The sequence below is a fragment of the Salminus brasiliensis genome, chromosome 5 (assembly GCF_030463535.1).
Source record: "Salminus brasiliensis chromosome 5, fSalBra1.hap2, whole genome shotgun sequence".
Classification (NCBI taxonomy): domain Eukaryota; kingdom Metazoa; phylum Chordata; class Actinopteri; order Characiformes; family Bryconidae; genus Salminus; species Salminus brasiliensis.
In genome coordinates, this window is record NC_132882.1 from 43564324 (window position 1) to 43579053 (window position 14730).

Genomic DNA, 14730 nt, shown 5'->3' on the forward strand with positions numbered 1-14730 from the left:
GGCTTCCTGGCTCCGGTCCTTCTTCAGGAGAAAGCGCCATATCCAGTGTGAATTACGACCGGGCTGCTAGAATTACCCTGTGATACTTAATCAATACCGACGCATTAATGCTCCCACTCCATCTGGAGTACCATAGCAACTGCCTAGCAACACACTAGTAACCACCTGGAGTATCATAGCAGCTGCCTAACAACACACAAGTAACCACTACAACCACCAGGGGGCATCCTGGTAACCACCTGGAATACCATACAAACTGCCTAGCAACACACTAGTAATCATCTGGAATACCATAGCAACTGCCTAGCAACCCACAAGTAACCATCTGGAAAACCATACTAACTACCTTGCAGTACCATAGTTACCACCAGGATTACCATAGCAACTGCAGCTGCATTAATTAGCTTTAACTAATCAGGGCCCACTGTCCCATCTTAGTGCATCTTAGTGTTAAGATCTAAAGAGAGAGAGAGAGAGAGAGAGCTTAGTGTGGTGCTCGCTCGACCCCCAACATGCAGCCGGCGTTAAGCTGGGGATTAGGAAGAAAAAAAAAGGGTGGCAGCTGAGAAGGGTGGACGCCCCCTGGTGGTTGTAGTTCTCCACTCGTGGATGGAACTCACACAGAGAGATAGTCATGCTGTGATCTTTCATCTCTTATACTGATAATGGACAACAGAGACCACCATACACCAATTAATGTCCTTTTGAAGCATGAAAGTGTTCCAGTACACTCTGGTTAACCTGTGTGTGTGTGTGTGTGTGTGTGTGTGTGTGTGTGTGTGTGTGTGTTTGGTGTTTACGTGTGTACGAGAGCATGTGTGGTTCGGACCGTTTTATCTAGCTCAGATCTGAGCCTGAGACCAGACGGCCAATCTAATCAGAGGCTCTTTGATGAAGACAATGAGTCATCATAGGTCTTTCAGTGTGTGTGTGTGAGTGTGTGTGATGTGTGTTATTTGAAGAATCCAGTGACATGTAAATAATCCGACAAAGAGCAGAAAAAAGGGGGCGGTTTTTAACAATACACTCCTGTGGATGTCTGTTAAAGGGCCCATATGCAAAAAACCTAATTTACCTCCTTTTTGACATTAAAGGGCCAATATGCAGTATTTCTGTTTGTCCTGTGTTGGCTTTGCCCCCACCCATTCGTGCTGGACTCATAAGGATTGTTTCAGCCCAGACTGCTTCTTCTGTGAGGCCCAGTAGAGGGCAGCCAATCAGAACAGAGCTCATTTACATATATTCATCTTAAAGGAGCAATACCAAAAACAGCCTGTGTAAATCGAAGGGTTGACGATCTATAAGGGGGCTGTTTTTGGATCATAAAAGGACACACATATTAGAAGTAGAGTGAGGGGGGGTTAAGGTGCATGGAATTATGGGATATGGGCCCTTTAAAGAGTTGGACACAGTTTGTAAACATGTGCCATTCATATGTGAAGACAGCCAAATGACAACAGTTTAGCAATAAAGAAGAGTTTTAATAGTTTGTGAATTCCGAGCTGTCCTGAGCTGTCCTGAGTGACCGGATGTCCTGTGTGTGTTTCAGTATGGGCGGTCAGACAGCTACCGCGTGGCCACCACGCAGGACAAAGATGATAAGGGCTCCCCCAAGAAGAATAAGAAAGGGACAAAGGATCTGGATGATCTGAAGAAGGAAGTCCCGTTGGTAAGAGTCCCCTGATTCCCACACACAAACGCAATTAGTTATCAGCACACACACACACACACACACACACACACACACACACACACACACACACACACAGCAGTGTCAGGGGTAAATAAGATCTCTGGACCTCAGAAAGCAAAGAAAATCTATTTTCAGCATCCAGTTGTAATGAATCAGTTCAAAACTCAAGCATTGAACTACACTGAATCAGTTCAAAACTCAAGCATTGAACTACACTGAATCAGTTCAAAACTCAAGCATTGAACTACACTGAATCAGTTCAAAACTCAAGCATTGAACTACACTGAATCAGTTCAAAACTTAAGCATTGAACTACACTGAATCAGTTCACAACTCAAGCATTGAACTATACTGAATCAGTTTACAACTCAAGCATTGAACTATACTGAATCAGTTTACAACTCAAGCATTAAATTTGATTGAATTTATTTCATATATTGTAGTGAATCAGTTCAAACCTTATTTCTTGAATTGCACTGAATCAATTCAAATCTCAAGTATGAAATCAAAACTCAGGTATTAAATCATACTCAAAACCCAAATCTAGAATTGGATTCAATCAATTCAATTGAATATCATATTGAATCAGTTCAAACCTCGTAAAGTTTTATATTGCAAGTATTGAATTTTTTTCAATCACACCAAAACTCAAGCATTGAACTTATTTGAATAAAACTCACATTGAATTATGTCAGAACTCAATTCAGTATATTGCATTAAATATTGTACTGAATCAGTTCAAAGCTTAAGAATTGAATTGTACTGAATAATTTCTAATCTCAGGCATTTCCGTTTTTTATAGAATCAATTTGAAACTCAAGATTTGAATCAATTCAGAACTCAAGGATCAAATCAATTAAAATTCCAGTATTAAATTGTACTGAATCAGTTCAGCACTCAAGCAGCGAATCATTTTAAAACTCAGGTATTACACTGTATTGAATCATAAAAAAACCCACTTAAAAACTCAGGTTTTGAATTGCACTGAATCAGTTCAAATCTCTTATTATTAAATCTCTATTATTGAATCAAAAAATGTACATAATTGTATTGATTTTCTTTTATTTAATACTAATTTTTTTAAAAACTGTTTTCTAGACCGAACACAAGATGTCTGTGGAAGAAGTGTGCCGGAAATTCCAGACAGACATAGTTCAGGTAAGTCTCTCTCTCTCTCTCTCTCTTTCTCTGTATCTCTCTCCCCTGCAAACACACACACACACACACACACACACACACACACACACAAAAAGGAAGCAGTATATCCATGGCTGCTGACTAAGGTTAAACATGGAGGGGGGGGGGGGGTGTTGCAGTGGAATTGTGGAACCCCTGTGTGCTTGTTGTTTAAGGGGGGCTTAATAAGGACCTGTGATCTGTTCATTCTGCGTTCATGTGTTAAGTTGGCCACTAGATGGCACTGTAACACAGCGTTGCTCGGCCTTCTGCAGCTCTGCTTCCAAAAACACTGACCCCACTTAAAAACAAATTCAGTCTTATCCAGTAATATTATATTATATATAATAATAAAAAAATATATATATAAATTATATAAATTATATTCTATAATATTGTAATACATTTATATATTCAAAAAATATAAGGTAATCAAAATATTATGTAGCTAATAATTATATTTAAATTATATATATATATATATATATATATATATATATATTTTTTTTTTTTTTTTTTTTTTTTTTAAATATATATATATTTATTTATATATTTATTATATTAATATATGTAATAATTACTCTAACACTCTCTATCTCTATCTTTCAGGGTCTGACTAACGCCAAGGCAGCAGAGTTTCTGCTCCGTGACGGTCCGAATGCTCTGACCCCTCCCCCCACCACCCCGGAGTGGGTGAAGTTCTGCAGGCAGCTCTTTGGAGGCTTCTCTGTCCTGCTGTGGATCGGAGCCATCCTCTGCTTCCTGGCCTACGCCATTCAAGCAGCCACTGAGGATGAACCTGCCGGGGACAATGTGAGGCACACTCTCACACACACACACACACACACACATGTGAAATGTGAAAAAATATCATATTAAATATTCTCTCTTTCTCTCTCTCTCAGCTCTATCTGGGTATCGTGCTGTCCGCTGTGGTCATCATCACCGGCTGCTTCTCATACTTCCAGGAGGCCAAGAGCTCCAAGATCATGGAGTCCTTCAAGAACATGGTGCCCCAGGTACTGTCCATTGCCCACCGTGTGTTCACCAGATGCCGTAGCAATGTGTGTGTATGTGGGTGTGTGTGTGTATGAGTGTGTGTAACGCTCTCGGCCCGCCCACAGCAAGCGTTGGTGATCCGCGAAGGAGAGAAGATGCAGATTAATGCCGAGGAGGTGGTGGCAGGAGATCTTGTGGAGGTGAAAGGAGGAGACAGGATTCCTGCTGACCTCAGGATCATCTCCTCACATGGCTGCAAGGTACACCCTGTCTATCAGCAGGGCATGGGGTCGTAGAACCCGCAGGACCGGTGAGAATCTGACCTTCTCCGTGTGTGTACAGGTGGACAACTCCTCTCTGACCGGCGAATCAGAGCCACAGACGCGATCGCCAGACTGCACCCACGACAACCCGCTGGAAACCCGCAACATCGCCTTCTTCTCCACCAACTGCGTAGAAGGTACCAACCCGTGTTCGGCCCTTCCCTCATTCTCTGGACCGTTGAAAGATCCTCAAGGAACTTCTGGAGGTTCTTCAGTTGTGGAGGGTCTTCTTAAGGTGCCTTGAGGAACCGTCAAGGAGCCTTTTTCTTCTAAAAAACCTTTTCTGGAAGGTTCCTCAAAGCGCAGTTTCAAACTAAAGAACCTCCAAAGGTTCAAAAAGATCTTCTACTTTTTCTATTTATAATAAATAACAATTTTTTCAATAATTACACTGCCTGACTGAATCCTGGTTCGATTACCAGGTTTTATATCTGATATAGCATCCAGAACCTCCAGAAGACCCGGAGTGCCGCGATTGGTTGATTCCTCAGTCAGTTCCTTATTGTGTTGGTGGTTAATCAGAAGGGCCTTCAGGTCTAACAGTGGAGTCCTAACCAATGGGAGAGCTTGTTTAGCTGTATCTGCCCAGATACCACTGAGACAAAATCTCTGATCTCTCTCTCTCTCTCTCTCTCTCTCTCTCTCTCTCTCGCTCTCTCACAGGCACGGCTCGTGGTATTGTTGTATGCACCGGTGACCGCACAGTGATGGGCCGCATTGCCACTCTGACCTCCGGCCTGGAGACTGGAAAGACGCCCATCGCCAAGGAGATTGAGCACTTCATCCACATCATCACGGGCGTGGCCGTCTTCCTGGGCATCAGCTTCTTCATCCTGTCCATCATCCTGGGCTACAGCTGGCTTGAGGCCGTCATCTTCCTCATCGGTATCATCGTGGCTAACGTGCCTGAGGGGCTGCTGGCTACTGTCACTGTGAGCGTTCTTTACACGACCCGCACTTATTCACACACACACACACACACACACACACACACACATAAATGCATGATCAACAGAATCTTACGAATATCAGTGCTCATTGAGCTGAAAGTAATATATTCATATATTTAATGAAACACATTTAAATAAAGCATAGCTGTAGATTTTCACACTGTATACAATTAAAATGAAACTATTTTTTGTAAATATGAATATATTTGTTATTTTTATATTTTTATATAACGATGAGTTATAAAGTTGTAAAGTATAAAGTAAAGTGCAGCACATGACAGGTGCATCCATCTCCCCGTCCGCCAGGTGTGTCTGACCCTCACAGCTAAGCGCATGGCCCGCAAGAACTGTCTGGTGAAGAACCTGGAGGCCGTGGAGACACTGGGCTCCACCTCCACCATCTGCTCGGACAAGACCGGAACCCTCACGCAGAACCGCATGACTGTGGCCCACATGTGGTTCGACAACCAGATCCATGAGGCTGACACCACCGAGGACCAGTCCGGTCAGTTCTCCTTGCGCAACATGTCCAAATATTTGTGGACACCCCTTCCGAATAATAAAGAAACTTAAAGTACTTTAAATTGCACCCATCGCTGACACAGATGTGCAAATGCACTCACACAGCTTGTCTAGTCCCTGTAGAGAAGTACTGCCAATAGATTAGGATTATCTAAAGGGGATTAACATGATGAAGCTATTGGCACCGTCCCAAATGTCAGGCGTGGGCTAGAGGGGTATAAAGTCCCCCAGCATTGAGCTGTGGAGCTGCGGAACAACTGTGTTCTCTGGAATGATGGATAGTGGTGCTCCATCCACTACTTTTGGGATGAGTTGGGGAGTTGGGGTTCGGGCACCCCACACCTAATGCCACTCTACACTTTGTTTCTGTAGGCGCATCCTTCGATAAGACCTCAGTGACGTGGGTGTCTCTGGCCCGTGTGGCGTCCCTGTGCAACAGGGCGGTGTTCAAGGCAGGCCAGGACTCTCTGCCCATCCTGAAGAGGGACGTGGCGGGTGACGCCTCTGAGTCGGCTCTGCTCAAGTGCATCGAGCTTTCCTGCGGCTCCGTGAAACAGATGAGAGAGAAGAACAAGAAAGTGGCTGAGATCCCATTCAACTCCACCAACAAATACCAGGTCAGTATTCAGAGGAACCAGGTGTCAGGTGGGCCCATTGTTACAGCCCACCTTAATCTTGCACGGGTCCCATCCCATCCCATCTAGGCCCCGTGCTCCAGTCAACAACCCAGATGAGACCCGTGTGTAACCCCTCACAGATAAGTTAGACCAGTTAAACACCTCCTCCTCTTCCTTGCTCAGCTGTCCATCCATGAGACTGAGGACCCCAACGATAACCGCTACCTGCTGGTGATGAAGGGGGCGCCAGAGCGCATCCTGGACCGCTGCTCCACCATCATGATACAGGGCAAGGAGCAGCCCATGGACGAGGAGATGAAGGAGGCCTTCCAGAATGCCTACCTGGAGCTGGGAGGACTGGGAGAGAGAGTGCTGGGTGAGAGACTGTACCACACTCTACTATCCAGCACCAGCCATTACTGGGATAAACTGGGAGCAGACGTGTTGACCAGTGCTGTGTGATGGTTTACTGAACTCTGTCCACTGCTTTTTCCCCTATCAGGATTCTGCCATCTCCTCATGCCTGAGGATCAGTACCCCAAAGGTTTCGCCTTCGACACGGACGACGTGAACTTCCAGACGGACAACATGTGCTTCGTGGGGCTGATGTCCATGATCGACCCGCCCCGTGCCGCCGTGCCCGATGCAGTGGGGAAGTGCCGCTCGGCTGGTATTAAGGTCATCATGGTGACCGGTGACCATCCCATCACGGCCAAGGCCATCGCCAAGGGTGTGGGCATCATCTCCGAGGGCAACGAGACTGTGGAGGACATCGCCGCCCGCCTCAACATCCCAGTCAGCCAGGTCAACCCCAGGTAACCAATGGTGACCAGATGGCTGATAGATAGCGCTCACTGATAAACCGCAGGGGATAACTCAGTGTGTGTTGCAGGGATGCCAAAGCTTGTGTGATCCACGGCACAGAGCTGAAGGACATGTCTCAGGACCAAATCGACGAGATTCTGCGCAACCACACCGAGATCGTCTTTGCCAGGACCTCCCCCCAGCAGAAACTCATCATTGTGGAGGGCTGCCAGCGACAGGTGCTCAGAAACACATGCACAGACATGCCCGAGCGGCAAAATCTAGTTTTGCTGACATTATGGGGACATTTAGGTTGGTACTGTACCTTGTAGTGCTGGATCATACTGCAATAATAAGTGGAGTAGTTTACTGTACTACACTGTAATTGTGTTATATCATAGTACATAGTACTACACCAGAGTACTGTGCTATACTAAATTATACTGTACTATACTACACTACCCCATACTATACTGTACTACACTACCATGCACAGTACTATACTGCACTGTACTACACCTCATTATGCTGAACTGTACTGTACTACATTACCCTGTACCATGCTGTACTACACTGTACTGTATTGTATCGTACTATACTACACTGTACTACATTCTAATATACTGTGCTATATTACACTATAACATACTGTGCTATATTACACTATAATATACTGTACCACATTATAATATATGGTACTGTACCACATTATAATATACTGTGCTATATTACACTATAAAATACTGTATTACATTATAATATATGGTACTGTACCACATTATAATATACTGTACTATATTACACTATAAAATACTGTATTACATTATAATATCCTGTATTATATTACATTATAATATACTGTGCTATATTACACTATAAAATACTGTATTACATTATAATATATGGTACTGTACCACATTATAATATACTGTACTATATTTCACTATAAAATACTGTATTACATTATAATATCCTGTATTATATTACACTATAATATACTGTACCACATTCTAATATACTGTACTACATTATAATAGTGTGCTATATTACACTATAATATACTGTACCACATTATAATATACTGTACTGTACTACACTACACCTTACTGTACTTCTCTGTACATTATACTGTATATGCTGTACTCTACTCTACTATACTATACTGTTATAGTACTACACAGTATGGTTACCCATTGAGTAAAACACACACTCTCTCTCTCTGTCTCTCAGGGGGCTATCGTAGCTGTAACTGGTGATGGTGTAAATGACTCCCCCGCTCTGAAGAAGGCCGATATCGGTGTTGCCATGGGAATCTCAGGGTCCGACGTGTCCAAGCAGGCTGCGGACATGATCCTGCTGGATGATAACTTTGCCTCCATCGTTACTGGAGTGGAAGAAGGTGAGTGCTTTGTGTGTTGTAGACATCACAAGTCTTTCCTCAGCAAAAGCCTTAATGTGACCCAGATCAGATTGGTTTGTGGGGAGACAGAAATGCTGGATGAAATATTGGAGAAATAAAAATAATACAAAAAAACAAATAATAATAATAATAATAATAATACACCTCTTTCTCCCTCCAGGTCGCCTGATCTTTGATAACCTGAAAAAATCCATCGCCTACACTCTGACCAGCAACATCCCAGAGATCACCCCCTTCCTGTTCTTCATCATCGTCAACATCCCGCTGCCCCTGGGCACCATCACCATCCTCTGCATTGACCTGGGCACAGACATGGTGAGTCATTAACCCCACGACATCTTGATAATGCACTATGGACGGTCAGCATCAGCTGGGGTCATGACTACTGTCTTATCAACTTTGGGCTTCCTTTTGGGACTGTTACAAAACACAGCTCATTTGCATATCTCCGCCCACTCGACTTGTCAACTTGACTCATTTCTTTCAGCGGTTCTCAGAAGCCCAGAAGAGTGCTTTTTGTTTAAAACTCGACCAATCAGGAGAGAGCCCATTTGCATAAATCAGTCTTAAAGGCAGAGTCACAGAAACAGCCTGTTTGAATCTAAGAGAGTTTTTTTGTCTAGGTTCCCGCTATCTCACTGGCCTACGAGGCGGCTGAGAGTGACATCATGAAGAGGCAGCCCAGGAACCCCATGAGGGACAAACTGGTCAACGAGCGTCTCATTAGCATTGCCTATGGACAGATCGGTCAGTTTACCACAAGCACCTTTATCTTTATCTGTCCCTTTTTGGCACACATACAGACCTTTTGCTGAGTGTGTATATGTGTGTGTGTGTGTGTTTCTGTGCAGGTATGATCCAGGCTTTGGGCGGCTTCTTCAGTTACTTTGTGATTTTGGCTGAGAATGGCTTCCTCCCTTCAGTACTGGTGGGCATCAGACTCAACTGGGATGACCGCTCCATCAATGACCTCGAGGACAGCTATGGACAGCAGTGGGTAAGCACTACTTGACGGCTTGAGGCTCTGTTTTCAAGTGTTTTCGTGCGGACAGGCAAAAACACAGCTTTCTGAAATTGCTGCTATTGTGATGCTAGTGAAGCGCAAAAGCCATAAAACCTCCACTTCTTATCCAGAATAGCTGGATAACTGGAATAGATTCTCACAAGGTCCTCATGCTTCTCCTTTGCAGACATATGAGCAGAGGAAGATTGTAGAGTTTACCTGCCACACAGCTTTCTTTGTCAGTATCGTTGTGGTGCAGTGGGCTGACCTGATCATCTGCAAGACCAGACGCAACTCTGTGTTCCAGCAGGGCATGAAGTGAGTTTTGTTGTGTGTATGTGTGTGTGTGTGTGTTAAGGCTGCAAGTAACAATGAGTTTTTATAATAATTTTAATAATTTTTTACTAATTTACAATATTTCTATAATCAGCTGCCATATATTTGTCAAATTGAGGCTCAGATGTGTGTTAATCAGTGCAGCACAACATTACAATATATAGTTTTGATATATATATATATATATATATATATATATAAAAACTTAGGTTTCACCCAAATGTAACAATAATTTAACTATTTAACAAAATTTGAACATCATTTTACCAAATATAATCAGAATTTTAACTAAATTTTACCTCCATTTCTCCTAACTTTGAACATCACCAAAAACTATTCATCAGATTTTGCCAGCTAGCTTTTCATCATATTTTCCACCTAAATTTCACCAAAATATTATCACATTTTCACCAAAATTTTCTACACTTTTCCATACAATTTCACCAAACTTTTGTGGAATTTTCACCAGATTTCAACAGAATTTTCTCAGAACTTTTTACATTTTTACCAGATTTCAACAAAATGTTACAAATTGTCACCAGATTTCACCAACAATTCTCCAAATGTTTACCAAATTTACACTAGATTTCAACAAGCACTCTCCAAGATTTGAACACATTTTCACCAGAATTTCCATGAATTTACCAGATGTCAATGATCCAACAGCACTTTATGTCTCCAAGATTGCAGTAACTAAAGGATATTGGTATACTGTCTGCTGTAGGAGTCATGGAAAGTGAGAACAGCGGCTGAGTGCGAATGTACTTGCTTGTTCTTTCTACAGAAATAAGATCCTGATCTTCGGCCTGTTTGAGGAGACGGCTCTGGCTGCGTTCTTATCCTACTGCCCAGGCATGGACGTGGCCCTCAGGATGTACCCACTAAAGTAAGCCGCGCTCCACCTTCCCATGCAGGAATATGGAGAATTAAACAGTAGGCAGGACACTGAACTGTTGATGTTCTACACAGAGAGGCCATGATAGTGGAGATGATAACCAGCTTCTCTTTTCCTCTCTCTCTCTCCTGTCCAGACCTTCCTGGTGGTTCTGCGCGTTCCCATACAGTTTCTTAATCTTTGTGTACGACGAGATCCGAAAGCTTCTCCTGCGCCGAAACCCTGGAGGTACGTCGCCGACCACCTCATTAATGGAACAGCACACCGGCCTGTTATTTAGCATGTTAACGAGCAGATCCCGGTGTCGTGACATCGTATCCCCTCTGACGTCATCTTACGACCATTTAGGAACCAATGTAGCTAGCATGCTACTTGTTAGCCAGCCGATGTAGCTAGCATGCCACTAGTTAGACAGTTGAGCTGGTCCACCCCCTCGACTGTATTAGCTATGATGCTACTGGATAGCCAGCCGAGTTGCCCCCCCCCCCACTGTGGAGCAACCTCTTAAGGTGCTTCTAGGAACCTTCGAGGAACCTTTTTTTCTTAACTAAAATGTTCCTCAAAGCACATGAGGTTCCTCCACAGCTTCAAACTTCCAGAAGTTCCTCAAGGATCTTTTGAGGTCTTCTGACATCAGTACCTGACCTCCTAAGAGTCTGGTGTGGCAGGATGCAATCAAATGGTCCTGAAAGCAATGTTCCAACCCTTGGTCTAAAGCCTTCCTGGACATCCAGAGTGTTTAGCGTATCGGCTAATGAAGCTAATGGATGTAGTGACTCTCTCTCTCTCTCTCTCTTTCTCTCGCAGGTTGGGTGGAAAAGGAGACGTACTATTGATCGACGAGTTCCTCCTTCTTTACTCCCGCCCCTGCATCCTTCCATTTTTCTTCTACACCCAGACCCTCCGCCCCCGTTCAAGACGCACAACCAGGCGCTCTACACCTCCCCCCCACCCCCCATCGAGAGAGACAGCAGCTTAGAGCCGACACCACGTCTGCCCCAAAGAGAAAAACCAAACAGCGAAGCACCTTCCGAACTCCAAATCACCCCAAAAAGCACCACCCTCCACCCCCCACCACCCTTAAACCGCCCTATAATACTCTTTGCATGTCTTTTCACTCGGGTGTGTACATAACGTCTACTATATATCTACCAATGGCAGCTGCATAATCATTATGTAGATCCGAGAGAAGCTTTCGGCGCAGAACCGGAGAGCGTACGCGGGTACGTAGAAAAAACGTTCCTTACGTCCGCGACTGTGTGTGTGTGTGTATGCTGTGTATGAGTGGGAACCGGCTAACCGAGGGCCAGCCCTGCGCCCCTTCCTCACACCACCCCCCCAACCCCCCGTCCCGTCCCTCCATCGCTCCACCTGTTCCTTTTCCTTTTTGCTCTCTGTCGCCCCCGCTCGTCCTTTCTTGGTACTGCGAGGTCAGCCACAGAGCAAGGCGACGGCGTCCTCCTGGGCTTCAGTCTTCTGTTCTGTTGTGTGTGATTATTCGCTCTCCCACCTGCTACCTTCTCTCTTTGTGTTTCCTGCTGCAGTAGCCCCGTACCACCCGCACTCTTTCAGATCTCTGTTTTAGAAACTGGAACAAAATATCAAACGTCAGTCTAGACTCAATCCGAGGTGTGATCGCCGATAAAAGTAGGCAAAAACAACGCAAGAACGGTTCCCTCGCGCTCCTCGTTTTTACGCTCGGCGCGAGTGCAGATCCAGCGGTATATGCAGGTAAATGCAGGCGTAAACATGATGTCTACTATCAGGTATGGAGTAGAGAATCAGTACGCACTTTGGTTTCTGGTTCTACTGCCATTGTGAATCCAAACACACCAGGTTCTGCTCCCCTTCCCCTCCTCCACATATATATAAGTTCTTATTGCTACGTGCCGTGTCTTATCATACTAGCATTTTATCGTTATGCAATTCCATATCAGGCCTGATGGGCAAAAAATCAAACATCCATAATCAATCCCTGACCACAGACGTGCGCTGTTAATAAACCTCTTGAGGCGCTTTGAAGAACCTTCCAGAAAAGGTTTGTCGAAGAAAAAGGTTCCTCCAGTTTCAAACTGAAGAACCTCTAAACGTTCCTCCAGGAGCTTATACTTTTAGCTGTGTAGGCAATCAGCTGGCAGTCTGTGTGCTTGTTTAGTTTGAGAAAATAGAAGCCAGGCTAGGCTAATGTTGCTAACAAACACTAAGCGTAGGCTGTCACCGATTATGATTTTCACAACTTTCAAATGTTCTTAATTGTCCCCCCCCAATTTTTGAAATTTTCGCCAGTTGCCCCACCCAGTCACAATGATCCACCTCCTTTTTTCCAACTGTTGCCGGGCAACCAGTGTCGGGTACTAGCAAGGGGCTAACAGACGCCCGTGCCGGCCAGCATCACACTGAAGTGATCTGGTGAGAGCTAGAGAGCCATCTACCCACCCGGAGAGAGCAATGCCTATTGTGCTCCCTGTGGCTCTGGCTGCTGATGGCAATTCTCAAGCATCTATTAAAAAGCTACATAAACAAGTAATAAAAAAATGCAGCAAAAACTGAACCTAGTTAACATTTAGGCCTCATTCAGGCCACCCTGATAAAGGTTCTTCAAATGGTTCTTTGATCAAGGCTGTAGAAGAACCACTGTTGAACTACTGTATCTGTATAAGACACATGTGAGGGTTCTTCACACTTCCACTCAAACATAATACAAGCGTTCTTTTGATGGAACCACAAGCGGTTCTTCGATGGCATCGTTTAAAGAACCTTAAAGAACCTCCGCCACTACATCGTCGGCCACAAATAATGCCCCACTCCCATTCAAACTGGACCTCTAGGGGGTGTGTTATACGACCGGATGCCCTTACACAGGTATGAGGTTTGTTCGTTAGCATACAGTCGGCTAGAATCTCGACAGTCCAAGTGCAGTGTTTGTTAGCAACGTTAGCTTAGCATCATCTGTTTTGAACTAAAGAAGCCCACGTCAGACATCACACATGGCTTGGCTGATCGACTGAATCTGGGGTCAGTGGTCGATCATGGTTATCAGATTTTTGCACATATCCAAAATGATCGGAAGTTGATTAGATTAGATCGTTCATATCATGCAACGCTCTTTCGCGTTTTTGTTTTTCTCCCTACTTTAAAAAGAATAGGTCTTTCAGCAACCTGTGCGTGCTAGCGAGAGGTACTGGAGGCTAGGCTAGGCTAGCAGGATATTTGAACCAGCGAACCTGGTGTGTAGGGGGCTATCAACTGTGGGCTTATCAGGAAACGAGTGCGAGGAGCCGCCCCAGATCTTGTGCTGTGAGTGTGTGAGCGTGAAAGGTTGTGTGTGTGTGTGTGTGTGTGTGTGTGTGTGTGTGTAAGGTGGGGGACAGTGCGCTGTAGCAGTCTGCCTCAGGCTGCATCCATCTCTGAGAGGTGTGGGCGGTGAGACTAAAGAAAGACAAGACGAATAACTACGAGACAAATAGTAGAAATCAAATGTTTGAAAGCAATGAAACCAACACCAATAAAACATCTAGAACATTTAATACAACCTAGCAAAGCCTGCGCGTCTTCTTTTTCCTCATTAGCATGTCGCTAAAGAGTGTGTCTGCCTGAACTGCTCTTTCCTGGGCAGAATACTGGTTCCACTAGCAGCAAATCAGCCCCAGCCAACTACCAACACTACCACCACCATGTTTAACAGTGGGTACAGGGTACAGTGTTCTCAGGGGTTGAATGTCTCAGGTCAACCTTTTATCTCATCTGACCATGACACTGGCTTCTTCTTTGTCCTCTCCAAGAGTTCTTAGGTTAGAGTATTTAGTAGTATTTAGCCTCTACAAGCTAGCTAAGGTAGCTAAGAATGTAGCACTTTTGTAAGTCGCTCTAAATAAGCAAACTAAATGCAAATGTAAACGCAGTTCAGCTGAAACATCAGCCGAAAATAAGATTTTGCTTAAGAGAATATTTAACGCGACAGTCTGACAGTTGGGGGGATTTGGAGACCTCTC

General features: G+C 44.4%; 1 protein-coding gene across 1 annotated transcript in view; it reads left to right on the forward strand.

The window, feature by feature from the left end:
• The window catches only part of atp1a3b (ATPase Na+/K+ transporting subunit alpha 3b), a 31500-nt gene extending 17221 nt beyond the window's left edge, over window positions 1-14279 (forward strand). The window contains exons 2-21 of the mRNA XM_072680512.1: window positions 1550-1669; window positions 2792-2851; window positions 3479-3682; window positions 3775-3888; window positions 3994-4128; window positions 4211-4328; window positions 4855-5123; window positions 5448-5646; window positions 6036-6280; window positions 6464-6656; window positions 6783-7095; window positions 7173-7323; window positions 8315-8483; window positions 8665-8819; window positions 9128-9251; window positions 9356-9501; window positions 9695-9825; window positions 10628-10729; window positions 10875-10966; window positions 11546-14279. Coding sequence (XP_072536613.1) covers window positions 1550-1669; window positions 2792-2851; window positions 3479-3682; window positions 3775-3888; window positions 3994-4128; window positions 4211-4328; window positions 4855-5123; window positions 5448-5646; window positions 6036-6280; window positions 6464-6656; window positions 6783-7095; window positions 7173-7323; window positions 8315-8483; window positions 8665-8819; window positions 9128-9251; window positions 9356-9501; window positions 9695-9825; window positions 10628-10729; window positions 10875-10966; window positions 11546-11574 — 3069 coding nt within the window. The 3' untranslated portion in view covers window positions 11575-14279. The remainder of the gene's footprint in view (window positions 1-1549; window positions 1670-2791; window positions 2852-3478; window positions 3683-3774; window positions 3889-3993; window positions 4129-4210; window positions 4329-4854; window positions 5124-5447; window positions 5647-6035; window positions 6281-6463; window positions 6657-6782; window positions 7096-7172; window positions 7324-8314; window positions 8484-8664; window positions 8820-9127; window positions 9252-9355; window positions 9502-9694; window positions 9826-10627; window positions 10730-10874; window positions 10967-11545) is intronic.
• The last annotated feature ends 451 nt before the right edge of the window (window positions 14280-14730 follow it).